The 27728-nt window shown below is 33.8% G+C and overlaps 12 protein-coding genes across 12 annotated transcripts; 3 read left to right on the top strand and 9 right to left on the bottom strand.

Annotated features, from left to right (window-relative positions):
- Positions 1 to 881: 881 nt before the first annotated feature.
- RO3G_12824 (uncharacterized protein) lies at positions 882 to 974 on the top strand (the record flags this gene model as incomplete). The annotated part of the gene is made up of 1 exon (XM_067667408.1): positions 882 to 974. One exon carries the CDS (start codon positions 882 to 884, stop codon positions 972 to 974), a length of 93 nt encoding a protein of 30 aa, XP_067523509.1.
- Positions 975 to 1443: 469 nt separating this feature from the next.
- Positions 1444 to 2105, bottom strand: RO3G_12823 (thioredoxin-like protein 4A; the record flags this gene model as incomplete). Its single annotated transcript, XM_067667407.1, has 4 exons — positions 1444 to 1521; positions 1570 to 1740; positions 1801 to 1974; positions 2103 to 2105. The coding sequence occupies 4 exons, from the start codon at positions 2103 to 2105 to the stop codon at positions 1444 to 1446; spliced, it is 426 nt and encodes a 141-aa protein (XP_067523508.1).
- A 1805-nt stretch (positions 2106 to 3910) lies between these two features.
- RO3G_12822 (rhizopuspepsin-1) lies at positions 3911 to 5197 on the bottom strand (the record flags this gene model as incomplete). Its single annotated transcript, XM_067667406.1, has 3 exons — positions 3911 to 4389; positions 4445 to 4816; positions 4870 to 5197. 3 exons carry the CDS (start codon positions 5195 to 5197, stop codon positions 3911 to 3913), a joined length of 1179 nt encoding a protein of 392 aa, XP_067523507.1.
- A 1974-nt stretch (positions 5198 to 7171) lies between these two features.
- Positions 7172 to 8080, top strand: RO3G_12821 (urease accessory protein UreD; the record flags this gene model as incomplete). The annotated part of the gene is made up of 1 exon (XM_067667405.1): positions 7172 to 8080. One exon carries the CDS (start codon positions 7172 to 7174, stop codon positions 8078 to 8080), a length of 909 nt encoding a protein of 302 aa, XP_067523506.1.
- A 1306-nt stretch (positions 8081 to 9386) lies between these two features.
- On the bottom strand, positions 9387 to 10420 carry RO3G_12820 (uncharacterized protein; the record flags this gene model as incomplete). Its single annotated transcript, XM_067667404.1, has 5 exons — positions 9387 to 9416; positions 9473 to 9494; positions 9658 to 9698; positions 9756 to 10280; positions 10337 to 10420. 5 exons carry the CDS (start codon positions 10418 to 10420, stop codon positions 9387 to 9389), a joined length of 702 nt encoding a protein of 233 aa, XP_067523505.1.
- Positions 10421 to 11403: 983 nt separating this feature from the next.
- Positions 11404 to 12532, bottom strand: RO3G_12819 (uncharacterized protein; the record flags this gene model as incomplete). Its single annotated transcript, XM_067667403.1, has 3 exons — positions 11404 to 11561; positions 11614 to 12053; positions 12126 to 12532. 3 exons carry the CDS (start codon positions 12530 to 12532, stop codon positions 11404 to 11406), a joined length of 1005 nt encoding a protein of 334 aa, XP_067523504.1.
- A 628-nt stretch (positions 12533 to 13160) lies between these two features.
- On the bottom strand, positions 13161 to 13441 carry RO3G_12818 (uncharacterized protein; the record flags this gene model as incomplete). Its single annotated transcript, XM_067667402.1, has 2 exons — positions 13161 to 13306; positions 13411 to 13441. 2 exons carry the CDS (start codon positions 13439 to 13441, stop codon positions 13161 to 13163), a joined length of 177 nt encoding a protein of 58 aa, XP_067523503.1.
- A 2170-nt stretch (positions 13442 to 15611) lies between these two features.
- On the bottom strand, positions 15612 to 17430 carry RO3G_12817 (uncharacterized protein; the record flags this gene model as incomplete). Its single annotated transcript, XM_067667401.1, has 6 exons — positions 15612 to 15704; positions 15759 to 16208; positions 16263 to 16555; positions 16629 to 16755; positions 16815 to 17037; positions 17096 to 17430. 6 exons carry the CDS (start codon positions 17428 to 17430, stop codon positions 15612 to 15614), a joined length of 1521 nt encoding a protein of 506 aa, XP_067523502.1.
- Positions 17431 to 18218: 788 nt separating this feature from the next.
- RO3G_12816 (uncharacterized protein) lies at positions 18219 to 19356 on the bottom strand (the record flags this gene model as incomplete). Its single annotated transcript, XM_067667400.1, has 3 exons — positions 18219 to 18626; positions 18831 to 19210; positions 19263 to 19356. 3 exons carry the CDS (start codon positions 19354 to 19356, stop codon positions 18219 to 18221), a joined length of 882 nt encoding a protein of 293 aa, XP_067523501.1.
- A 2877-nt stretch (positions 19357 to 22233) lies between these two features.
- On the bottom strand, positions 22234 to 23372 carry RO3G_12815 (uncharacterized protein; the record flags this gene model as incomplete). The annotated part of the gene is made up of 6 exons (XM_067667399.1): positions 22234 to 22599; positions 22668 to 22751; positions 22813 to 22934; positions 22989 to 23148; positions 23199 to 23302; positions 23360 to 23372. 6 exons carry the CDS (start codon positions 23370 to 23372, stop codon positions 22234 to 22236), a joined length of 849 nt encoding a protein of 282 aa, XP_067523500.1.
- Positions 23373 to 23741: 369 nt separating this feature from the next.
- RO3G_12814 (tubulin alpha-1 chain) lies at positions 23742 to 25263 on the bottom strand (the record flags this gene model as incomplete). Its single annotated transcript, XM_067667398.1, has 4 exons — positions 23742 to 24829; positions 24894 to 25086; positions 25137 to 25172; positions 25231 to 25263. 4 exons carry the CDS (start codon positions 25261 to 25263, stop codon positions 23742 to 23744), a joined length of 1350 nt encoding a protein of 449 aa, XP_067523499.1.
- A 1800-nt stretch (positions 25264 to 27063) lies between these two features.
- Positions 27064 to 27686, top strand: RO3G_12813 (uncharacterized protein; the record flags this gene model as incomplete). Its single annotated transcript, XM_067667397.1, has 5 exons — positions 27064 to 27106; positions 27153 to 27269; positions 27356 to 27471; positions 27533 to 27563; positions 27667 to 27686. 5 exons carry the CDS (start codon positions 27064 to 27066, stop codon positions 27684 to 27686), a joined length of 327 nt encoding a protein of 108 aa, XP_067523498.1.
- Between the last annotated feature and the right edge of the window lie 42 nt (positions 27687 to 27728).

Genomic DNA, 27728 nt, shown 5'->3' with positions numbered 1-27728 from the left:
ATTAAATAAAATCCAGCTTGTAGGAATTAGATGGCAAGGATACACAAGCAATGCTCACGTCTGTTTAAATTTTTAAAATCTAAAATTATTATTAGCTTTTAAGTGTGCGAATCATTATTAACCATCAATTCAACAATTCATGCTTCAGTTCAATAATTTATTTCTTTCATTTGCCTTGAGCTAGTCTGAAAATAGAGTACAAAATGTACGCATACATCTTTGTGCTTCGTAATACAAACTACTTGATAAAATCACACAAGATTTTACAGACAAGATAGCGGAATAGGAGATAGTCTGTGCTCTTTATATAATTCTATAGTGCATATTAGTCATTTTAAGTTGTGTGAATATGTGTGTGTATAAAATTCTGCATTTCAAAAGGCTATGAACCAACAAGATTTCGTGTCACTATGCGAATAAATCGGACCACAAGATGGAATGGTAAATCATTACGCCAATGCACGTATGATACTTTTTTTATATTTCTCTCTTTAATAATGAAAGAGAAAAAGAGTAAGAGAATTAATTTAAGTAGTTCTCCCTTTTTTTTGCCTTTCTATCATAAAATCATTTTATTTGTGAAAATAGACACTAAGCTAACTAGATGAATAAAAATTTAGTTTTTTTTTTTCTTTAAAAAAAGAAAAGGAAAACTGATACTGAATAGGCATACAATCTTTTGTAAGTATTGTAGTCAAATAAAGTATATAAAAGGCCTCTTTGTTTTCTTTTATTAGTTTTATATTGTTTATTTAGTAAAGAATTTAAGAATTTAAACAAAAAAATTTTATCTTGTGTTTTATGTATGACAATATTTTATAATCCTTTTTTTTTAAAGCAAACTTTCTTTTCTTCTTTTTCTTCTTTTTTACTTTTAAATAATGTCTGCCACGACTACTACTATTATTACTGAAGATACACTTTATATGACAAGTTACAATATTATTTTACCACCAACACCGACAGCAAAGTGATGATGAATGTGAAGAGATATTAAAGCCTCATAATAAAAATCGTACATCCCTTGCAGACCTTATACCAATAGCTTCAGCTGCTTTAAAATCAAAACAAGATATTCATCAACAAGATTCTCCTTTGGCAAGGGCTTTAACAAAAGTTAAACTTGGAGTACAGACACGGAGACTAAAAGAAAAATATTTATCCAATGAATGGATAAGGTTAGCTTTAAATATACCAGTGGATGAATCCACCATCAATACCAATCATAGCAGCAAAGGAAGAAGAACAAGAGAAATTGTTCGATGGTACGAATGGAAGTATAAAAAAATAACACTTTCACTAAATGAACTGGAATCTATCGTGGATGAATTAAGAACGCAAAAGTTATCAAGACTTCAAGAAAAAGAACAGATTTATTAATTGTTTTTTTTTGTGTGTATGTTTCTGTGTGTTGTAAATATAATAAAATGATATGCTCTTCTCTTAATATTTGTATTTTGTTGAATAATCTTTAAGTGAAACAACTAAACCTCTACCTTTTCTTGCACCACGATATACAATCTAAGAGACATGGAATTAATATTGAATCGTTAAATAACCATTTTGTACCTCAATTAAATCAATCATTTCTTGTTTATCATCTAATGCCCAATTGATCTTGTTGTTATTACCCGTACCCAAATCAATCATAATATGCTTATTACGAAAGAAGAACATCGTAGTACATGGATCATATAATTCATACATTTTGTTGAAATCCGGTACTTCTGTAATATCAACCTATTTTTGTATATTAGTCTAATGCCTATTATTATTATAATTTATATTATTTTATTTTACCAAATAAATAACAGCAAAATTTTTAACTTTTTCAGCAATGCTATACAAGATTTCATCCATTTGCATACAGGTAGGGTCCCAATCGTGTCCAAATCGTATAACTACAACACGATCTTCTTCTGATAAAATAGCTTGATCTACTTGCCAACCATTAGTTAAATGAGGTAAAAAGTACTATTATGTATAAATTAGTATTAATCTTAGTTTTATTTTATAAGTTATCGCAGCTACTTACAGACTAAAATAAAAAAGAGGATAAATATGGTTAATGATGCAATTGTTTACTTTTATTTCTTTCTTACCATGTTGCAATGCTTTCAAGAAATTAGAGAGAAAAGAAAAGAAAAGACGGGGTTTAAATAAAAGTAGACGCAGTAAACTTAAATATCACGTGACATATAATAAGAAGTGCTTTATTCATCTGAACATAAACGACGTATCTCTTGTAAATCATTTCCATATAAAGAGAATGTTTTTTTGAGACTTCCTACTTCCATCTGTGAATGACAATTGACTCTATTCAACATAATGCTCGGGACTTGTTTTAAGGGCCAACTCACCAATTCAAAATGATTTAAAGAGCCACATTCTCTCAGAACATCCATCACATCAATAGGATCGTAGTATCCAGAGTGTCGTATCACCAAATGCTTTAAACTCTTTGTATAATGTGATATGGCTTTGATGATCTCATCCCCTTCGCATCGTAGTGATAGCTCTACCAGTTGTTGATTGTAGGCTGCAAGTACCTTGCAAAGGGTAGATTCCTTGACTTGCTGCAGTGAAATCGAAAGCTTTTCAACAGACGGACAAAGAGCTTGCATAATGTAAAGCGCTGCATCATTTTCCATTGGTTTTTTGTTATGATTTGCACCAAGAGTGACTCCTTTGAGGTTCGGAACGGATTGAAATAGCTTTTTTATTGCTTCTTGTGAAAAATCAGTCCACATCAAGTTGAGTTCAGTTATTTTTGTAAACAGCATCGATTTATCTTCATCATCATTATTTATATTGCAATATCGAATATCTAATAGTGTAGCTTGAGGTACAATGGAAAGCACTTGTTGGATTTTTTTGATGGATAACGTCATGTCATCCCGAAAGTAGAGTTGATGTACATTTGGTAACTGCTCAAATATAAATCTCCAGTGACGTTCGCTTCCTACATGTCGACATCTTAAAGTCACAGTCTGTGTATATTCACCAGCAATTTGCTTCAAGTAATTATTTTCTGATAGGCCTTGCTCCAATTGTTTTGTATGCTGTCGATGACCAAGTATGATGTGTTTATAAAGTACAGGTAAAAACATTTGATAACCCAATTTACAGGTTAAGCATAAAGCTGCTATATTTTCTCTTGATAAACGATTCGTTATAGCTTGTATTAACTCTTTTGGTAGATTAAATAAACCCATTCAGTAATCACTTTACAAAATAAAAGAATAAAAAAAAAGAAGGAGAGAGGAACAATTAAATAAGCATGAATAAAAATCCTTGAAGGTTGCATACACTACATGATTCGGAAGTTAAATCATGCTTTATTTGTCTACACAGCTTTTACACGCATTACTTTTGACATTCCAATGTAAATGAAAACATAGAGAGGATCTTTGCTTTGCTTAGAAACACTATTGACCTTGGTTCTCCTTCTTTATTTTCAAAAGCCTTCGTTACACGGTTCTATTGCACTTGGATCTCCCTTCACTTCTGTTCGGCTATTGTCATCGTTACTTTTCCAATCGAGCCATAGACTCCCATTTGTATTTTTATCTTTCTTGTAATCGTCTTTCAAAATAGGAGTCGATTTCCTTCTTGATTACCGAAGTGTTCTATTGTTGATGGTCTTGGCTTTATTGGTACAATGCATACTGCACAGGATATCATTGGTTGGAAGATCACCTCCTCCATTACTGTGAGATAAATTTCCTTATCTAACCAAGGGACATGTATGAAACAAGGTATTTTATTGTATTCAAAGATGAAGGCCCATTTGTCTATTTGTTGTGCATAATAGTGAAAGTAATGGTTTTGTGTTTCCTCTCCTGATATTTAATTGATAATATAAATGACAATTTATTATTTAATATTTAGTTATAAAATGATGAATAAATTAAGCATCAGCAACAGGAGCAATTTGAACCTCAGGAACTTCTTGATTGAAGACGACATAGTTGTTTTTCAAGAACACGTCACCCAAAATGGCAAAATCAAAATCACCAGAGGTGAAACCAGCGATACATGAACCACCCTGTTTTTCAAAAATGATGGAGTCAGCAGGAACTTCGAAATCAGCACCACCGATACTGAAAGTAAGAGGTTCCAATTTGGACGTATCACAATCAATAGTATAGGTACCATCTCCATTATCTTCAGCATTGTAGGCTTTGGCAATTGGAGAGGCGACATCAGTAGGCAAGACTAAGAGAGTGGTTCCAGTATCGAGGATGGCGCTGAAGGAATCAGTAGCAGACTTATCCCCAACTTTGGTATTATCCACAGTAATACCCCAGAAGCCTTGAGAGTTATCAATCTTGACAGTAGTTAAATCACCTTTAATCTTGGAAGCATCATAACCACCAAAGATGTATTCTACACGCAATATATCAGACTTCTACTACCTCTTTATTATCTTTTGTCGACTTACCACCACCTCCACCATTACTGGCCTTTCCAAGATGAACACCAAAGATAGGCTTACTGATTAAACCTTGACTTATCAAGTTATCAACAGGAGTCTTAACTCCCTTGACAGAAGCAATCGAATCAAAGGCAAGACCCAAAAGACCGTCGATGGCACCACTAACAAAGGCATCGGATTCGGTCTTGGCTAATTCAATTGTTTGCTTCTTGATAGTAAGACCGCCCAAGTTGACAGTATCATAAGCTAAAATACCAGATGAAGTAGAACCGTCACCGTATCTAATAGACCATGGACGACCATCCTTTTCATAGGTGCTTGACTTGGATGAATCATATAATGTTTGAGATGAACCGCAAGAATCACACAAGGTAGAGGCTATACAATATTGTTTAGATGTAAAGTGTAGGTTGATCGAATGCCTTTCTTACCAAACCATAAATCAGAAGAGCCAGTGTCGAAATCAAGCTTCAGTTCAACACCAGGTGTACCGACTTTGACAATACCATAATATTCAACATCATTTCCTTCATCAGTGACCGGTACACTACCAGAACCCGAAGGAGAGTTGGTGGAAGCAGGAGTAATCTTGTTCTTGGTGTACTTTGCGATCGCTTTCTTGAGAGAGGCTTTGGCATTGGGCTTGTAGTCTGAATTCTTTTTTAAAGGAATGTTTAATTTTTTGCCGCTAGGTGCAGCTTCAACAGCAAGAGCCACAAAGGCAAGAGCCACACAGGAGGAAATCAAAGTAAATTTCATTGATTGAAAGAAAAAAGGGAAAGGAAGTAGAGTTGTTTTGATGAGAAAAATAAATTGGTGAGATGATCTTGTCCTTTATATATTCTTTTTTTTTTCATAGACTGAAATTGTATCTCTATTATCAATTATGTTTTATATTGTATCGACAGTATATTTTTGAGGTCTTTTTTTTTATCAAGCTAACTATTAAAGTATCATTTTCCTTAATTTGAAAATCAGCTATTTCCCATTTGGATGAAATGTCCTAAATTATACAGCTTTTAAACAATGTTTCAAATCATGAAAGGTAAATTGGAATCTTTATTATAGCAGTTTGCGTACTAAATATGTCGTATTCACATTTTGTGTAAATTTGACAATATAATTTTACCAAAAATAAGTGGCATTAATAATGTTGTGCTACATTGATCATTACATTGGTCCCTTCTTTATATAATGAGGATCGGCTCTTATTAATAACACACAATAATTGTAAAATAAAACATACCATGTATAGTAGTTTATTTACAAAAAAAGAAATTTAAATTTTCGTGGCTCCTAAAACATTTTGTATGATATGAAAGGCATACTGAGACAGTTGTTTAAAGTAAAATGTGCTTATACAGTATCTTGCGTTATCCATATGAGAATAAACTACTTTCAAGGCAGGTCAATGCTGAATGTTTTGGTTCAACTAACAAGCTTTGTGATGCATAGATTTGCTAAGCACTTGGAGCTAGAAAGATCCGTCGATCATTCTCACATGCGAAAAAGGTATTTTGTAAGACAAACGTCGCCATTTTGTCTTCTTGTAAATCAAGACACATATAAATCGTATTGAACAGCTTGATTGTATCCTTTTGATTTCTTTCTTTACCAAGCTGTATCATATGGAAAAATGTATAATCACCATCAACTGTCTCGCTTCTTTTTTCTTACTGTTTCTCAAAGGTAAGTTCGTCATCTAAACAAAAAGCACCCTTATTTGCTTAGACTACAAAGTTTAAAGCAAGCCATAGGTGATTTTAATAATTAAGTGATACACCAACCTATGCTCTTGCTGTATTAGTCTCTTTAGGACCCGAGTTAAATATTACAATATAAAATTATTGACTTAAAGGCACTCTAGACTATTATTAAAGACAATCCAAAGGAGAAGTACAATTAAATTGTAATTTTATGTTTGAGCAGGAAATTTATAAACTATGAAAGTATGAATAGGGAGTGCTTTAGCTGTCGACATTAAGAAAAAATAAGGCCACTTTGAATGAGCATGGAGTATAAGAGGAGGAAGGATCACAAAGATATATTTAGTTTTTTAGACTAAAAGCTTAAAAAACTTGCTATGGGTATTAAATACCAACTTGTGTAAAGTATGGCCAATATGACCTACTCATTTTAATCCTCATGAAACCATATTCTGTTTCGTTTAAAAAAGCTTCTATTTGCTGCTCCACATTAAGCATAAGTAGACCATTGGTTAAAAAGACGAGTGTAATTTAAGACAGTAAAGAATAGTTACAAAGAGAAAGACGTCCAGAAAAACGTGAAGACAGTAAACTAAAAAAAGCTTTTTATGAAAGGTCATCTTTTTTTACGATAGATTGAGTGATACAATTGCGAAGAGGTTGGTTATAGAAGACGCGATGCTAGTGACCTTTCTATAATTTGAGCGAAGTTAATGACAAGAACTGGCTTTAATAATTGGAAGTATTGGAAAATCGGCAAAAGTCAAGGCTTCAAAAGGTTATGCACAAGTCTAGAGTGTCGATGGTTGTATTTTTCTCTTTTTATCTTATCATCACACCTTAGATATAGTAACTCAGTCGCACCAATCAATTTTTATTTGATAAGCAAATTCTAACTTTTTGGGACGTTTCAGGGCAAGGGATATTTTCCCAGTACAATGCTTTACTGATTCAAATGCAAACATTTTCTTCAACAGCTACGAATGAACCAGGCAAAGGCATACTTATATGTCAGTGCTACAAGAACATGTCAAAGTTTGAAAGAATCCACGCCCAATATCCTTTAAAGTTTATACCAACTACTGGCCACGCTGAGCGATTGGCTGTGGTTTACATGCTCAGTTATGGTGGTGGCATTATTAGTGGAGATACCTTTAATATTGACATTTCAGTGAAAGAGGATGCCATCTTGTTACTCATGACTCAAGGAAATACAAAAGTGTTCAAGGATCGCACTCATCAACGCCTTTGGTTGGCATCTCTCAGTAATCTTGTTCCTACCATCCAGTTCTTCGACTCCTCAAAGGAACCAATCAAGCCTTCTGTGCAGATTATCTATTCCGAAATAGAACCACGAGCTACGCTTTTATCTCTGCCGGATCCAGTCACTTGTTTTCGAGATGCATCCTTCCAGTCCAAACAAGTGTTTAAACTAAAAGATGATAGCTCACAGCTCGTTTTACTGGATTGGTTTACATGTGGAAGAATGACGCGAGGAGAGATTTGGTCATTTCGACATTATTCAAGTCGGATTGATGTGTATGTTGATTCCAAAATTGTAATTAAGGATGCTATGGTACTGGATGATGAAGAATACATGAGAACAGGTAAAGAAACTGCTTATGCTTCAAGGTTGAAACCTTACATGTGTTTTGCTACTCTAATCATTATCGCCAAACGCGATGGGCTGCTCTTTCAATCGGTTTCAAATATCCAAAAGAAGTCTGAAGCCACACGTCTGCTTCCCTTGAGTCTGAAATCAGAAGATGAGCGGCAAGTATTGTGGTCTGTAAGCTCGATATTGAAAAATAGAGGCGTGCTTGTACGAGTGGCAGGAATGACGACAGAAAAAGTAAGAGACTTTGTAAAGAATGAATGCTTGACGGATCTGCAACAAATTGTAGGTGAAGGCATGTATCATAAGATTTTAATGTAAAAAAAAAAGTAATATATTATCATCCTCCTTTCCTATTACATGAATCTTTTAATGATGTATACAATAATAAAACTGATGATTTAATTATATTTATTGCACTAATGTGAATTAAATCGCAACAAACTGTGTTTATTTAACAAGTTATTAATAACTTGCTATTTTCAGTATCTGATATTTGATTCTTTGTATGGTTTTTGTCACTGCTAATTCTAGCATTGTTGTCTTTTGTCCTTGTCAGTACATTTGTTATTGACCATATAATACCAAATCCAGTGATGATACTCAAGCACTATACAGTTCGTAAATACATTTACACATATTTCAAATCTACTCCCTTCCACTATCTTACCATAGTCTTTATAGTAATATTATCAGAAAATCCATTTGCAATCTCTGCCAATGTTTCTGCCAACACCCTCGATTTACTGACAGAAAAAGGACGCAGCATACAATTCTCTAATGTTTGGCACCACTCTGCTATTGCCGGCAATCTTGTATCAGGCGAACATTGATTCATTTCATACTGTCTCTGACAATAGATTTGCTCATTAAGCTCATTTGATTCATAGTTAGTTATCTTTGCATTCATGTCATGGTGAATAAATCGAATAAATTGGATAAAAAGGTATAATATGACTGAAAGTCCAGCGCTAGCAAAGCCAACTTTGATTAGTCCCATAATGTAGTAAATGGTACTGTGACTCTCAGCTAGTGGATCTATGGCTGGCATTGGAGCTTGATTATAAATAAATGTTGGTGTTTGATGATTGTGAGAATGACGTTCATGAATAGTATGTGTTAGTGGTGTCTCCATAGGTGAAGGTAATGGTATATCAGTGATTTCTTTTTCAGTTAAAGGTTCGATTGGATCAGTCTCTTTATTGGTTTTTTGTGGCGCTGATGGTGGGGTACGAGGAATCAATGCTTTATCCTACAAGCATTTCACTGTAAGTTTATTCAAAATCTACAATGTATTGTTTTTATATTTTACTTTTGTTTGAGGTTTATTTTCTTCTTTGATGTTAAAACTATCCAGTAAATTACATACTGTGTCTGTTGAAGTATCACTAGTATCAAATATAGATTTTGCAACAAAACCAGCTGAAGACATAAATTGTCTTTGCTTCTCGAAATGAGATTGTGTAGTCAAGAATGAATCTGACTTGAATGTATTATGTAGATGAGGATGAGTATATTCATACTCCATGGCGTCTGAATCTTCACGAAACATGATCATAAACACGAAATAAAAACACCTTTTTTTTTTTTTTTTTTTTTTTTTTTTTTTCATGAATGCAGTGACTTTTTAATATTCCATATCTTTTGAAGTCCAGCGCTATCAAATCATGTAGCACCTTCCGTACAAAGCTTTATTTAAAGCATTCAACTTACGTTGTGCCAATTGTTAAATTGACTAAAAAGCAAGTTCTAATTAATACACTTGATGGTTTTAATAATTGTTTATAAACACACAAAATGTAACAAGTGCAAATTGTTTTATTATTGTTATGCTTTTAAATAATAGGAAGAGTTTTATTCTGATCAATCTCTGCGAGTTTTTCCTTTTTCTTTTTTACATTTCCATATCTGTTGGTTGTTCCTCAGGTAACCACATGGCCTATTTAGTTATTCCTTAGTAAAATGTACATCTCAAGCTGATTGTATTTTTCTTTACCAGTTCCTCACTTCCTGTAACGATAACAGCATGTGTAGGAGAAAATGAAGCTACATTAATTGCCTTCTTATGTGGTGTAGTTAACGTAATAAATGGAGCATTGTCTACTTCATCTCGTTGATAAAGATCCCAGAACCTCAAATAAGAATCCTGTCCACCTGCCATAACAAATCTTGCATCTAGTGAAATGCTAACTTCTTCTCCACATGAGGTATTGTTTGGTCCAGCGTGCCCCACTAGCCTCTGCAGCAAGCTTCCAGTATATGCATCCAAGACATAGATAATATTGCTTAATGTGGTAACAATGATCTGCTTTCCATCAGGTGTAAACTTTAAGCTTGTCCATTCGGGTAATCTGCCGGGTTGTGCATAAGTTTGATCCTCCACCTTCCACGTTGCAAATGGCCCGCGTCCATATTCTCTATAATCATACATACGAATTGAATTACAATCCATACCTACGGCAAATACCAATCCTTGGGGATCAAATGCTGTCAAGGTTTTGCCCTTTCCGTAAACAACTCCCTTTTTTATTGTTAGATATAAAGATTTATAATAGTGACAAGGAATATTGGATTTACCTGTCCAGTCGAAGTACGTAAATCCCATAAGCGAACAGTTTCGTCTAGTGAAGAAGTCAAGAAGCTATCATCAATTGGTGACATTTCCACCGCAATTACTCTTATTTTGATTGGTTAAGAATGTATCATCAACAATGTTTATCAACTAATATACCTTTTCGTGTGTCCTTGAAAGAAGCGAATGTATTTATTGTCATATAAAGAAAGGTATCTCAGCATATCTATTTTTATGGACTAGATGAATAAAAAATATAAAAACTTTTTCTTGTCGATTCTTTACTGTTTTCTTTTGTTGATGCATAAATCACATTATTTCTGTGGTGAGTGTACCTTGCTAAAGTAGCTCCGTATCTTTTTGAGAATAAAGTAGACTTTAAACTTTGTCAGTGTAAGCAAAGGAAAAAAAAATGTTTATGTAACGTTTTATAAGTACACCTACGTTCCCTCTAAACAATCATATGTCAATAAATTATCGTCTTGAGAAGTAGTTAGACATGTTTCTCCTGAATCGTCAAATGAAATGGAAGATATCGGTGCACTATATTCCTGATACAATTTTGATACTTTTAATTCATTAAACGTCTCTTTGGATAATTCAAGTCTATTCGGATTCATCGCCATAGGAAATTGGAAAAAAAAAAAAAAAAAAAAAGATAAAAAATGACAAGGTAACAGTGACAGAGCTTGTTTTTGATTGGTCAATGATGCAACTGCCTATTGACATGAAGAGTGCTGAAAGAAACATAGAGTAATGGCTGTCTATTATTTTCTTCAAAAGCAAATATTCATATCTTTCATTTTTTATTGGATTTGTTTTATAGCAATAATGCCTTAACAGAGTATATTCTTTTTACTTCAATACTATAAAAGTTTAAAGACAAGATCCTCATACAAATAAGAATAATATCTTTGTCATATGCAACGATTTTCTTTTTATTTATTAAAGAAAGAGAGTGAATATCTGGTACTTATATCAACAATGAGATATATGTATCATTAAGAATAGTTTATTATTATCGTTTTCTTTTGTGATTATTTAAAACGAGAAGGAAAAGGAAAAATGACTGTTATACTCTAGGCTTAAAGCTATTGGCATTTTCTTCAAAAAAGGTTTGGATGGATTTACATGGCATATTTGTAATCATTGTAGCATGAGGAACAAGTACACTACTAGAAGTTTTTTGAGCCCAGTCAAAATAGTCAAGTATAGTTTGAATTTGCTTTGCTGTTCAAAAAAAAAATAAGTATTTTCTATTTTTAATAAATTCATGCTTTACCAGATGGGGCAGCAAAAGCTCTTTTACTGTATTCATCATTAACAAACGTTTCATGATACATCTTTGACATTTCTTGTTTTAAACGAGCATCGAACCAGATGTCCATACCAAGGTTTTCCAAGTAATATGAAAGATCCATAGGACGTGTTTGGTTAAATTTGTAGTTTTCATAGCCAGTTGCATTAGCCAGCATTTGTGCAATTTGCTTTCCGTTCACAGACTCGGGTCCAGAAAGTGTATAAACTTGGTCTTCATGTTGATCATCCAGAAACATTGCGAATTGATTACTATTATCCATTATTAAGGCTTCAATCACTTTGCAGACATCTGTTATGTCAATTGGACAAATCTCAACGTCTTCTGTCACCGGCAGCATGAATTGCTTCGTCTTTTCTGAATGGCTTGCCCATAAATGGAAATATTGCTGAACAAAGTCTAATCTATATATGAGAATAAGAGAGACATTAGCATCAGGCTAAATTTTGGTTGTTTTCTATATTTTAAAGCTATACCTCAAGATAGTATATGGAACAGCAGACTTTATGACCGCTTGCTCAATTCTATGATACTCTTGAAGCGATGGATGGATCCTTGATACAGCACCGATATGAGACAGAAGAATTATACTCTGAGCACCAGACCGGGAAGCAATCTTACAAACATATTTAGCATTCTTTACACGATCAGGCTCATTTCCAACAGCAAGTATAATGTGCTCTGCTCGATGAAAAGCCTTAGACATTTGGTGAGGATGTTTATAATCAACCTGCTGTACGTCAATTCCTGCTTTTACAAATGCGAGGCATCTTGATTTATTTTCACAAATTACACGAAGCTCTGGTCGAAGGTGTTGGAAGCGAGCAAGGTGGGACGCAATAGCATAACCCATCAATTGATCAGCACCCGTTACGATTATCATTGTCTTTAGTGTATAATAAAAAGCAATGAGAAAAAAAAAAGAAAAAACAAGAGCAAAATATTATCAAAACCTTTTATATTGTTTTGCCTTTACCGTTTTAAGAGTAATAAAAAAATCAACTGAACTGTCTCTTTTTCTCTCTCAATCACCCTCTTTTTTCTTTTCTTAGGGTCCTATTTATATGCAACTATCTCAGTTTAAGGTTCTCTGCTCGGAGAAATAAAAAGATGTCTGATGATATGAAATGATAATTCTTAAAGCAATAGCTGCTTTCCTACATATGATGCATTGGTTGGTAGATACTATAATAAAAAGCAAAATTGCGCTTGTTTGTCTCCAGTTTGAAACAAAAAGAAATAACCTCCAAGCACATTTACCAGCTGTACGTAATTGAGCAGTAAAGCAGATAACACTTTGAAAAGTTTAATACATCGGGATTCTCAGCATCTTTTTTTTTTTTTTTTTTTCTTTTCTTCTTCTTTTAACAAGTATACATTGAATTTAGCTGTTTGCAACTTGTTACTGTGCAAATAAACTCTTTTTGGTATTTAATTGATTCAATTCAATTTGTAAAACTATTTTTGGTGTACAAAAATCAGATTGACATTTTATTTTTTACTGCTTTATATCATTCAAGCATAAAACGTGTGTCACCTTTGTGTATATTTTCGTTTACATAAAAACCTGACATAACATTTTTACGTCCTCTTGGTTCCTCCAATGACATTAAAGTACCCTTTGCATATGAAGATAATTTTTTGTGAATTAGCCCGGCTAAGGTTCAAGCTGTTTCAAAAATATATATTTCGATCCTGGCCAATAAAGTATCCAATGAACAGCTCAAGAAGAATAGCGTTTGACAGATTCTCTTTGTTTACTTGCTGCAAGAGTTTCCTTTTTCGTGTGCATTATATCTTTGTGTAGTCATTCAAAGAAGAACCGACGATTCGCTGCTAAGGATATAATCAAACCGCAGCAATAGTCATTAGGCCTTCTCCTTACTGACTCTCTTTGTTAATGGAGGCATAATGTCATGCTTTCTTATTTATAAAGTAAAAGAAATACGCGAAAAGCAGAGATAGGATGATGATCAGCAAGCTCAACATAAACAATGGTGCATCCTTACATAAAAAAAACTATTTAAAGAATACTTGGCCATAGTTGGTCAATTGCCGATAATTATATCTTGAGAAGCTTAAAAAAAACGTCAAGCGATAAACTGCACTGTACTTATTTTATATAAGCATAAGTTATATTAAGTAGGCTGTGGTGAATTGATGACAGCTGATAGATCCAGCTTAATAACTGACGTACATGTAATTGTTTTATTTTAGGAGACTCTGATATATGTCGGTTAGTTTGTATCTTATTCGGCCAAGAAGCAAAAACCAGCCCAGTTTCAAAGTCTGACTGTCACTCAAACAATCTTACTTTAAGCGTTTATCCTTGATTGCCCAAACAATTTTTTTTAAAAAAAAATGTCATGATGCTTTATCATTTATTTTTGTATGCGTATACCTTGCTTTTCCGAAAATAACCATGTTTCTACTTTTGTTGCTCTTTTATTATTATTATTATTATTATTTAGATGAAATCTATTTTTATTTGAAGATTAGAAACTCCCTGATTATGAAACAGCCATTATTATATTGTCCCTACTTCATCATTTCGTTTAATACAAGTGTATTCAAGACAAAAGGGAGGGTATATGGCTGATGAGAAGAGCTTTTGCTCAAAAATAAGAATGCATGATAATCGCTATGCTATAGACTTGTGGAAGTAAACTGTCATTTTAGTTTATCAACATTTAAAAATTTCAACAATTTGAATACTTTTCTTGGATTAATCCTAGCTTCGAAAGTTCTTTTATTTCTACTTCCTTCCAAAGGTTGATTTGTAAAGTCCATATGCCCAAGTGCCGAAACCCTCCGACATTGGTCTATTTCTGACACAGTTATCGTGAAATCATTCCAATTTTTCTTTTTGTTGCTCTGACTCCTCGGATAGAATCATCAAGATCCTATGGCACCAATATCATTTTTGTATGCTTTGATGTTACTTAAATAAGAGCGGATATAGTACGCATTAGGAGAAACCATAAAGCATTTTATTTTAAGCTCTCCCCCTTTTATCTTTTCGTTCATTGGCATGATCCGCTATTCATACGAGTAAAGCCTCTCTCTTTTTTTTTTAATGGTCCCAAATTATTCTATATATTCGGAGAGGGGGTTTTTTCAATTCATCTCGGGAAAAAAATAGGTTTGGTCTCGGACGAAGCAATGATCCTATGTATACCACAATACTGGATTTTCTTATAAAGTCTCAAGGCATACATCAATATCAGGTGTATCTGAAAACATTAGGAACCTTGCAATGCCTAATGATTACAAGAGGCTGTACATCAAAGAATTCCACTCATCAGATCGCTCATTTGACTTGAAAGGAAAGGTTTATCATGAAAGGAGACATGGGGATGATCTTATCTTGCTCTGTACGCTGATCAAAAACATTTTTTATTTGCATAAACCATCATTCTTCTTATATTTTCGGATTCACTCAATACATTGGCGAGAAAAGAAGGGACAAGTCACGCTTTCCCATCTGTTAAATAAAAGCTATTGCAATCACAGCCATTCTCCTTCTTTTATAAATCACCACGCATTTCTTTTTCTGTGTTAAAAAAGGAGTTTACCGTTCGCAGTAATGAAAAGCAAAAGCAGAAAAAACCTTATTTTCTATTTCTATTTGGTTGATTTTTAAATTATAGCTGATATTTTTTAATGCAACTAAAAAAAGCTACCACAGATCGAAAGTCAACAGCTTAAAAACTTACAATTCGGTCTATAATGAAATTGAAGGACTTACACGTGTTGGAGAGTTCATAATATTATGTAATGATATAAAATCGGTATTGACTGTCTCTTAAAGACAAACAATAAGTATTTTATATTCAAGTTAGCGTAGAAAGAGCTGTGGAGGCTTTACAATTTAATTTTTCCTTTTTTTTCCCCTGTACTTTGAACAATGATCATTAAATTGAGCATATTGTTTTATTGCACAAGAACATTGCTATTAAAATTTAGAGTCTAGCCCCTGCAGGGTATTTCTTTAATGCTTGTCTAACACCAAGGTCAGCCATGATTTCTTCACTTCCACCAAGAATAGCAGAGAACTTTTAAAAAAGAATTAGAGTGAATGAAATATATTATTTGTCATCAACTGCTACCTTATAAGTTCTTTGTAAAGTTTCAATGGTTCTACCCATACCAGTCTTGGTAATTGCACGACCACCAAAGATTTGACAAGCTTCATCAGAGATATCATGGGCAACACGTGTGGATAGATATTTACATAAAGCAATGGGCCCAGCCAACTTATCAGCTTGTTCAGCATAGCTCATACTGTTCATTTGATATGTAATGTTTTCTACCCAATTGTGGAAACTCTCCAGTTTAGCAATCATCTTGGCCAACTTTTGACGAATCACAGGTTGCTCAATTAAGCGCTTGCCAAAGACTGTTCGTTGATTGGCCCACTTGAAACATTCTTCAATAGCCAGACGACAGGCCATAGAAAGGCCAGTCAACATGACCCAGCGTTCGTGATTGAAATTGGAGAGAACGACAAATAAGCCCTTGTTTTCTTTACCAAGCAAGTTTTCAACAGGTACTTTGACCTGTTTTATGTATATTTTTAATATATATGCCGTCATTTATATTATAAAACTTACATTTTCAAATGTAACATAAGCAGTACCAGCACTTGGTGAGTAAGATGTCTTGATCGGCTTAGTCTCAACTCCTTCGCCACGTTCAATAAGAAGCATAGACATACCCTTTTCTGTTTGTACAGCAACAGAAAAATAGTCTGCCCAACAACCACCGGTAATCCATTTCTTAACACCGTTGACAATGAAATGTTTTCCATCAGGCGTACGTTTAGCTGTAGTTCTAATACGAGCAACATCAGAACCAGCATAAGGTTCAGTGATAGCAAGACAAATACGCTTTCTACCAGCAAAGACTTCAGGAACAATCTAAAAGATTCTGTTTTTGTTAAAATAACATCGTATTCTTTTTTCATCCATATATTTGACTTGCCTTTTGCTTAAGAGCTGGTGAGCCAAAGTTGAGGATGGTAGGCAAAGAGATGATCATACCACCAAGAACACCATCATCGAAGCCACGAACCTTCCAACGAGCACATTCTTCATGAATAATCATCTATGTTTTTTTTTTCTTATTAATTTTAATGAAAGCTTACAATCACTCCTTTTCTATACCTCATGGAAATAATCAAATTCTTCCCCTTTAACTCCACCAGGGAAAGTCATACCGTGGAGCCATGGCCCAGGACCAATGTTAGCAGCTAGTAATCCATTATCCCCCAATTTCTTCATAAATTCATCAGAAGGTTTCGTTCCACTTTCTTCAAATTCACGAGCTTCTACAGCCAAAGAGTCAGTCACTTTACGAACTGCTGCACGGAGCTTAAAGTGAGAATCCCTTTAAATTGATAGCATGAATAAAAGCTACAGTGCAATTGTATATATTTTTATCTTACTTATAGTAAGGAGATTTGAAACCCATCCAGGCATTTGGTTCTGCATAAGGGACTTTAGAAAAGGATCCATGTTCATGAAAGTCTACTTGAGGTTTCTCATTGTCAATTGTGCCAATCTTGTAGCGATTGTATTTGACAAGCACTTCTTGTCGGTGAAGACCATAAAAGGCATCTGTAGCGTCCTTTCCGGCATATTCAAGAATAGGGATAGCACCACCGGGATGCATATCAACGAATCGACTCATATCATATACAGAAGAATCAATAATGATCCATAAATCATCTTCAGAAGCATGACGCTTGACTTCTTCTCTTGTAAATGTCTTTAATGCCATATTTTTTTAAAAGAGTTGGGAGTGAGAAAGTATTAAAGAAGAAAGAAAAAGAACAAGTAAAGTGCTTTTTAAACAGGCCATTGTGGTAAATTGAGCTTACTTAAGATTATTTCACATTCTCCGCTAGCAAAAAAAAAAAAAAAAAAAAAAAAAAAAAAAATGGCAAAAAAAATGGCATAATGGATTATCCTTTATACAAGTTACCTACCGAAATACCTGGTAATCTTTTAAAGTTATACCTCAATTTATTAACTGTCATTTATCGCTTGTATTATCGGCTCAATGGCCATTCTTCTTTCATTCAAACAAGTTGTTCCTTCTTGATCTCATCGCCATTTTACAGTCACAGTAAGAGTATCTTTCCAAATACAGAAATTCTTCTTTTTCTCCTTTTCTCACTGACAAATTGTTATTACAGAAATGGCTTTTATGTACAAAAAAAATGAAGCAGAAGCTGTCGTACACATATCAACAACCACTTGATATAAGCAATTGTGTTTGATCGATGTATGCTATGGCTGCTTCTGTCAAACATCTCTTGGATTTAAATTGATATATGTGCTTTATCTTTAATTGGGGAATAGTAATAACAGTAGTAAACGATCATAGCAAAGAAATTGTATCACTCCAAAAAAAAAAAAATCTGATTCCATATAAGAAAATTAAGCAGTAATATTCCTAATAGTATGACTGTTCTCCATAAAAACAACACGATGTAACGCTTTCTCTGGTAACTTTTCATTTTCCCTCATTAAAAATATAGTTTAAAAATTAAAAACTTTTTTTTATTAGTGATGAACCACAGGACACTTTGGTAAAAACTTTTCAGGACCAAGTTCTTCAACACGGTATCCATCTTTGTAAATAGGTGGATCATATACAAAATAATGAGGCACATATTTTCCGTGCTTGTTTGCATGAAAGGGAGTTCTTAGATCGTATCTTTCCCTGGGAAGACAAAGGTATCGAACGAAACAAGCACGAAGATAAAGAATGGTGTTAAAGATTATACGAATTGGGAGTGAAGGTGGACTTAAACCAAATGCATCACGGTCTGGTTTTTCAAGTAAACAGGGCAACATTGTATACAAAAGGGGAAGCATGAATCCGGGCAATTTCTTGCCAAGGTGCTTAATCGTCGGATCAGCGCATGTCCAGTTTGCAGGATGATACTTGACCGAGGTGCTTACATATTCCTATTGTTAAGTATATCAGATTTCGTTTCTGAAAAAAAGAAAAAGAATTGAAAACCGACCTGTTGTATGACATACCATTCATCCAAGGTGTCTGGGATGCCCTTGATGTTCATTTTAGTGCCAATTTCATGCCAGACTTTAAAAATAGCCTATGAAACATATAGGTTAATTCATATTGTATGAATAACACGCGCTTTCTTTTACATTGACTTCACGAATGTCAAGCTTTCTCCATTCCCAATTATTCAACCAACGAAGAGGTTCAGCAACAAACAGTACAAGTGTATACAAATAATCTTCATTAGAAATAGGATATTTTCCATGTATCTCATTCAATCTTTGGATGGATGCCTCACGACGCTCATATTGCTTCATAATTTCTTTTTCACTAATGTTTGGATTATTCAAGAGTTCATTTTGTATTCTAGGATAAGGATCAATTATTTCAGATAATATCAATTCTGTGTCTTCTGCACGACGTGGGCATCGATCCAAAAATTCCCTAGTAGATACCAAAAGTTTACTCACTGAAGGCGTTGCAAATGGTTTGAATAAAGCAAATTCCAGTGAAGATCTTGCAAAAACTAAGAGATGATTAGATAACAATTTTTTTTTCTCCTCCTTTTTTTAAATTACGTGGAAATTCTTTTCTGAATATGTCACTGTAAATCTCCATGGCAACATCATGGTTTTCCAAAACGACGCGAGGATCTGGATACTTTTTAATCATATTATGAAGACGTTTATAGCGACGTTGACGAACATAAATCAAGTAGCTTATGACTACAAGCAGCGTTGAGGAAATAGCTATTGATCGATAGCTTGATGTAGCTATACTCAATATATCCATTTGCTTTTAGAAAAAAAAGAACAAAAAGAAAGAAAATAGCTGTCATCAAATAAGCTTATATTTGTGTGTGAAGGACAATCACGAGAGAAAACTCCTCCTTGAACTTTAAATACCACTTTATAGTGACACCTGGCGGCAAATTGCATAAAGTATTTATCTTAAAGGGATAGGCTTATTCAATTATTTGACGATCAAGAAGGGTAAAAAAAAAGAGAGAGAGGGGGGTTATTGTCACTATTAATACGATATTGCAGTTGCATACAACAAGGGATAGTGAAAAAGTCATCCTACATGCATGTAAGCACAAAATTCTTGTTTCTTAAAACCAGTGAATACAAATTTGTGCCTCCTTTGATATTGTCATTTGGTTTTCTTCTTTTTTTAAAGAGAAGAAACCGCCGATGTACTTGTTTCATTCATTTACAGGAAATCATTATTAAGAGCGAATCTAAAGTATATGTCATGTAGAAATTAAAGAAAAAAATATGTGAATACGTGTCAATCAAAGCATTATCTCCTAAAAAAAATAACTAAAATATTACACAAACCTTATTTAGCCGGTCAACGTCATTTGGCATCTAAAGCTCTTGTTAAGAACTCATCTTTTAATGAGGAGAACAAACTTTGAATAATTAAACTTATTTTATGATGAATGACTGTTCATAATATTATGGGCTTTTTTGCTTTGACGCTATTTCCTGTATGCTTTCATTGCTGAATTTGAATAGATACCAGAGAGTATAATATCAATGTGTCACTTTACTACAGTGAATCCAAAATTACTTGATTTTTAATACACAGCAAAAAAAAAAGTAAGCCCACATTTATGAAAAGTCTTTTTGAATACACTCAATTCCAAAATAGTCATTTATATGAGATTACAGAGCTCACGATGCCAGCCCATGGTTTTTACTGTTTCGATCAAACTTGTTATTAGGCTTTTTGTTTAGCCATTTTTGAAATGTACCGGCAAATGTTGAACAAGGCATGCGAGATGGTGAATAAGTATCTTTTCTCAGTCTTCATCTATCTTTTCAAACATTCTTTGTCATAGGATTTGTTATAGCCAATGCGGACTTTAATTACAGTCTTGAGTTATTCAGTTGAGCTGAGCTTAGGACAACAGAGTAAGATAAATAGACTGCAACTTCCAATTATATTTTAAAAAGATTTACTATAATTGCAGTTGATCCAATTTCTTAATAAATAATCGATCATAGAAAAGAAGTAGCTCAACAACATCTAGTCAATGCTAAGTTTATTTCTGTGTAAAGCTACATTTTTATTGACAAATAGTATAACTCTTATGCTCCTCATACCCATATTTTTTCATTTGGTAAAAGAGACAGGGAACTTGGTGTAAGAGATACTTGGATATTCTAGGGCCCTAGGGTCTTCAATTTGGTAAAAATAGTTAAGTGAAAATTGGGGTATCGTATGCAATATGTATTAACTATATCGATAAGGTTCTCTAGTAAATTTAAGGGGTCACCGATGTTACGATTGATGGCCACTTTTAATGATCCAAATAATGTCTCTTCAGGCTGTCTTTTGCTTTCACCACAATAACCAATTCTATCAACATAACTGGTTCACTCCTTGTTTGACATCTTTATACCAGCCACAACCAGATTGTGGCTTTGAATGTACACTTTACATTTAGCGAGTTATTTATCAATCTCTAAAGAAAATAATTTCCATGAAAAATTGCAATGTTGGTACCATGTAGTCAACAAAGCATGAGTATTCATGGTCTATTTTCACAGATCTCGCGACTGAGCATTTGGATAAATAGATTCTACTTGGGATATCATCATAGTTACCCACACCAATGCAGTCCTTAGGTTAGAACAAAGAGAGTTTTTGAATAATCTTTTTTTAAAGTTGTCAAATCTCAGATAATGTGTTTTAAGTGCAGATGACCGCTTCTAATATGCTTTAAAAAGTCTTTCAAAGAAAAGAAGGCTAGATTCTTTCAATTTGATATAGCCTTATACCTGAGTTTAACTGGGTCTGTTGGATGTAACTTTGTTATTAAGAATGCAAATTTAAGTATTAAAACTGCATCCAGCTCTGAAAAAGGATTTGAGAAGCTTCAACGGGTTACCAATTGAGACGACGAAAATACCGACGGCTGCTATGCTTTTCTTTGTAGTGACTAAATAGGTTCAATGTATTTCATTTGTCGACAAGGTGACCTCTTGCTTGTCAATTTTCTTGATATTAAGAAATATGTTAAATATTTCAGCTGTAATGTTCGAAAACACCTAACAAGAAAAAATTTGCAATGTTTTGAAAAGACGAGTGGTGTATAGAGAGGATGGTACTTTTACACAGCAGGATGTGATCCTTGTATTAAACAAAGAGTGAACCCGTACACACATCAAAATATTAAGAAAACTAATCGGTAGTATGCCTAAAGATGCTAGTCTATTCAAAGAACACATGGCTATAAAAATAAAAATTTGTTTACAATGATACTTTTATGTCTTTCAAGCTTTTTGTGCATTGTCTTACTCTTTATTTTTGGTAATTAATTAAATAATGGGGCATTGCAATTGAAGTTCTAATCGTATATCGAACTTTCATGATTTTGTATTTGTATTTTTTTTTGTCTAAGGGTGTTGTACTGTAAAAGTACATATGTCTAAAATACCATGTATTTCACACATTAATGATGAACGTCTGATTAAAAGCAATCAATGCCAAAAGAAATTTATTTATATAAGAGTACAGCAATAAAAGATATAAAAGAGCCTAGTTTTCAAACGTCAAGGCAAAACCAATTCTGTGCGCATTTTGATTAAGTCGCATTGTATCAATGGCCGCTGCAAGGTTGATCTTGACTTTGGATCGAATTAACTGTGTATATGAAATACCAACAATGCCTGTGTTCTTTATCTTGCCTTTGACAGAGGCTGTTTCATCAAGTACCTTTTTGACACCTATTTCAATGCCAACTCCATTGACTCCTTTAGCCCAGCTGACTTTTCCTGTAGTCTCTAATTTGCTATCTAGCCTTTTGTAATAAGAAGCGGTAAAATTGGATAGGTTGTTTGCTGCATGAAGTGCAATAGTATGCTTCTTTTCAGAATAGGCGATAGCTGTATTATAATGGCTTATCTATTTTGTATTTAGCACTTCCTGTTTTTTTTTTTCCATATTCCCTCTCTTTAAAGATTATTCTATACCTCTGCTTTCTTAATATTATAAGCGACTTCAGCACCAACAAGCATTTTTTCACTGCCAAAGACAGAGTTAAAATTAAAGATTGACTAATCCAAAACATGAGTATTTCTTTTTTCTTTTTTTTCTGTGTGTGTATATTTCTTTTACTTTGGATAAATCAATGCTTGCGGTAGTATGAATGCTTGGTCGCTTATGAGTAGCATTTAATTTAGTCAATCTTCCATGTGCAAAAGGTTCACAAGTAGCCAAGATCTCAAGCTTAACACCCTCTTTTTGATCAAGTTAATTTTTTATTCTCGTTTATTCTCCTCGGGTAAACTTACTAGTAAAATCATTTTGAAGTTCAATCTTTCCATTAAGTTGATTTGAGGTAGTCCAAGCTCCAGTCCAAGTAATACCCTTTTGTATATTTATATATTTTGCTTCAATATCACCAAACATGATACCTGTCTTACTGTCACGCTGACTATTGAATTTGAATGTCTAGGTTTGTTTTAGTCTAATATCAAATTGAATATATGCTTATTTCTTACCTTGCCATCAGCAGTGTTCGTTTTCACTTCGACCTTAGCACCCTCAATAGGGTAATCTTTGTTGAGGAGATCCCTGGTAGACTTTCCAATGTCATTAAAAGCCACTAACAGAGCATGTTAAGAAAAGAATAATAAACGTTTCTTGTAAGATTGGTACATACCAGGAGCAGACATTGCGTTTATGTGGAAAGAAGTAGGAACAGTGAAATGTTACAAAAAAATTAATTGAACCAAAGCCACGGAATTAGTCAGTTACATTTCCCTTGTTTGTGCATTTGTGTTCCTTTGCGGAAGAATTTTATTTCGGAACGGATTTTACATTTCCCGATATAATTCTGCAATCAGATCTTCAACAAAATCCTAGATACGCGCCATTTATACCCCTTACATGTATAAAGATATCAACCTCAAACTTATTACCATACGATATAATAACCTTATTACGTACACTTCATATTTAAAAAATAAGGAAGATAGAGTTTTCTTTTCTCTTCTTTGGAAATAATTTATTGGGGGGATATAAGAGAAAAACAAGGCTTAAAACTAATATTCAACATCTTCTTCGATTTCGGAATCACCCAAAGAATCAGCGCCCACTTCCTCGTAATCCTTTTCAAGGGCAGCCAAATCCTCACGAGCTTCAGAGAATTCACCTTCTTCCATACCTTCACCAACGTACCAGTGAACAAAGGCACGTTTGGCATACATCAAATCAAACTTGTGGTCCAAACGAGCCCAAGCTTCAGCGATCGCAGTTGTATTAGACAGCATACAGACAGCCCGTTGGACTTCGGCCAAATCACCACCGGGAACGACAGTAGGACGTTGATGGTTAATGCCGACCTTGAAACCGGTAGGACACCAATCGACAAATTGGATTGTACGTTTGGTCTTGATGGTAGCAATCGCAGCGTTAGTGTCCTTAGGAACAATATCGCCACGGTAAAGCAAACAACAAGCCATGTACTTGCCATTACGAGGATCACATTTGACCATTTGGTTATTAGGTTCAAAGCAAGAATAGGTAATTTCAGGGACAGAGAGTTGTTCGTGGAAAGCCTTGGCGGAGGAGATGATAGGGGCATAGGTCACTAAGGGGAAGTGGATACGGGGATAAGGGACCAAATTGGTCTGGAATTCGTTCAAGTCAACGTTAAGTGAGCCATCAAAACGAAGGGAGGCAGTAATAGATGAGACGACTTGAGCGATCAAGCGGTTCAAGTTGGCATAAGTAGGTCTTTCGATATCCAAGTTACGACGACAAATATCATAGATGGCTTCGTTATCGACCATAAATGAACAATCAGCATGTTCCAAGGTGGTATGGGTAGTCAAGATAGAGTTGTAAGGTTCAACGACAGCAGTAGATACTTGAGGAGCAGGATAAACTGAGAACTCAAGTTTAGACTTTTTGCCGTAGTCCACCGACAAACGTTCCATCAAGAGAGCACCAAAACCAGAACCAGTACCGCCGCCAAAAGAATGGAAGACAAGGAAACCTTGTAATCCAGAACAGTTGTCAGCTAATTTACGAATGCGATCCAAAACAGAATCAACAAGCTCTTTGCCAACAGTATAATGACCACGGGCATAGTTATTAGCGGCATCTTCTTTACCGGTGATCAATTGCTCTATTATTTTGGTTAATTAAAATAGAGAAGTGACAGATTTCATGTTTTCTGTTCTTATATTTACCCGGGTGGAATAATTGTCTGTATGCACCCGTACGTACTTCATCGACCACAGTGGGCTCCAAATCAACAAAGACAGTACGAGGCACATGCTTTCCGCCACTTGTTTCACTAAAAAAAGTAGTGAAGGAATTATTGGTAGTTTTCTTATTAGAAGGAATTTGACCATCGGGTTGAATACCGTGTTCTAAACAATACTATATATCTGTGTTTATATAAAGACTACTGTATAAAGTTTCTAAATTACCAATTCCCAGCAAGCATTACCAATTTGGATACCGGCCTATTTAATATCATTTTAAATACCAAAATATTTATAAATGATCTTCTCTTCTACTTACCTGACCAACGTGCACACTGATGATTTCTCTCATTTTTAATTAAACTAAAAAGGTTTTGTTTGTTCAAAGAGTTACGAATGAACTTGAAGAAGAAGAAAAAGAAGAGAAAAATGGAAAAAAACAAGATTATAAAAGGTCGTTTTTTAGCTTTGTTGTACAAAAAGGTGAAGAGAAAAGGGGGAGTGTTTTTTCTTATTTCAATCAAAACTCCGATACTTACTCTCCCTTTTTATCCCTTTTTAAAAGAAGAAGAAAAGAATAAATAAACAGAAGGATTTCAATGTAAAGAACATTTGCTCTTTTGCACCCTTTTTTAAAGGGTTTTCAGATAACTTGGTTTACATGATTTACCAATGGCTTTTTTAAAGTCAGATATCAACTTTGTGATTTGTCGTCATAACTCTTTTTTCTGTTGTATTATTTAAACTTCTACTTTATCCATCCTTGATTTCATCTGTTGGTTTGTTCGTTCGAGGATAACGAGGGGATGATTGATATACAAGCACATGTGTTTTGGTTTTGAGTTATATATTACTTAAAATGTGCTTACATGCTCTCTTTGGCCTATAAGCTTCATTTTTCAGCTCAAAACTCATGTATCACAAACAGTATTCATCTATGAATAAAGTTATCTCTCATCTTTAACCCTGTCATTCTAGCAAGACCTAAATTTCATCATGAATCCAATCATTATTCTAGCCGTAGACTTGTATAAAGTAATAAGATCATCCTTGCAAATAAAAGAAAGCGTTAATGTACAAAGGACAGATTCATATGCAGTGCTTCCATTTCAGATTGTCATGACGACAGAATAATATTGTCGTATTATCTTACAACTTGTCATTTCCCATAAATACAATAGTGGCATTAAGCACAAATATGTCTCACATAGATTATCAAGCAAAAATAAAATAATTTTTCGTTTAAATGCATATTGGGACTATATCTCTTACTTGTAGGCTTTCATCATTCGTAGTTGAGGAATAGGTATACATGGGAGCGATAGGGTGGAATTCAACTATAAAATTCCTTTTAAATCAACAGTTGATTTACAGCTTGAATCTGTAAAGCTATACTTTTCTCGTTTATTAATTCTATATTTATAATGCTACTAGGCTAGACACAGCCTCCGGATATAAAGATTTATAAGAATTGCCCTGAAACCATCCTGTTTGATTGCATTCTTTGAAACATGAGGTGTATTGATAGACTGTGAAATGAATGTATATTCAAATCAAAACTGTTGAACCAAGCAATCATTTCAATAGCAGGAGTCAAGAAAAAAGAGTCTCTTTGTTGTTTTTTGTGATAAAGCCCAAGTTATCCAAACATAGTCTATTGTTACCAACACTCCTAATTTTATTACTTTATATCCCTCATGCTCTTTCTGTATTTTTTCAATTACCTCAATTGTATTCTCTGATTAGGCCTATGCTAAAGTACTTTTAACTTTTGTTAAATTTAACCAAAAGCCTTTAGAAAAGTAATTGTTTACCAAAATGACAAGTGCCGACAAGAAAATAAATTACAGATGACAAGTTGGCTTTATTTCCTCAAAATTTAATTTTAATAAACCAAAAAATACATTTTAGGCAAGATTAACTAAAGCTTTTATTCATCAATTTGTGGCTATTTGAAAGAAAAAGGAGAGAATAAAAACGATGAAACTCCTATATATCCTTTCATGTGGATTATAAACATAAAAGTTAGACAACATCCAAAGCGCAATAAATCCCCTTCAACGGAGATTCAATCAACATGTGATAAACATTTCGGTTCCTGATTTGTTTTAATTAATCTTTTCACTCTCTTTTCATACTTTATTAGTAGACAATGTCTGTTGTTATTGAACCATCAGAAGAATTATTATTTCACAGTAAGGTCCATTATTAAATAAATACATTTTATTTAATGATATCAAGGTCCTTTTACGCGTCTATCAAAGGAATCACTCTTTGTAAAGAATCCTAATGATCACCCAATTATCTTTAAAGTAAAGACGACTGCTCCAAAACAATATTGTGTGAAACCAAATGCTGGTAGGATTGAACCAAATTCATCAATTGAAGTTCAAAGTATGACCATCATTTTCATCCTTTCTTGGTTTACTGAATACCTTCTTTAGTCATCTTGCAGCCTTTTAAAGAAGAACCTGCTGAAGATTATAAATGTAAAGACAAGTTTCTTGTGCAGACAGCTGCTTTTAATAATTCACTGGAACAACAAGATATATCAAGCATGGTATAATCCAACTTCTTTTACTTGTATGTATTTTAGATATATATCCTTTTGTTTTTTTTAGTGGTCTTTTATTGAAAAATCAGATAGACAAAGTATGCATCAGCACAAGATTAGATGCGTTTTTAATAGATTGATTGAAAAAGAGGTAAGTTGAATATAAGTTCATAATCAAAATACTTAACACAAAATAAATAGGCTTCTGTGGTTGTTCCTGAAATCACTGTTAGTAAAGAAATAGATACTAATAATGATATATT

The sequence above is a fragment of the Rhizopus delemar genome, genomic scaffold (assembly GCF_000149305.1).
Source record: "Rhizopus delemar RA 99-880 supercont3.11 genomic scaffold, whole genome shotgun sequence".
NCBI classification, from domain to species: domain Eukaryota; kingdom Fungi; phylum Mucoromycota; class Mucoromycetes; order Mucorales; family Rhizopodaceae; genus Rhizopus; species Rhizopus delemar.
This window is presented reverse-complemented; position numbering and strand designations above follow the sequence as displayed.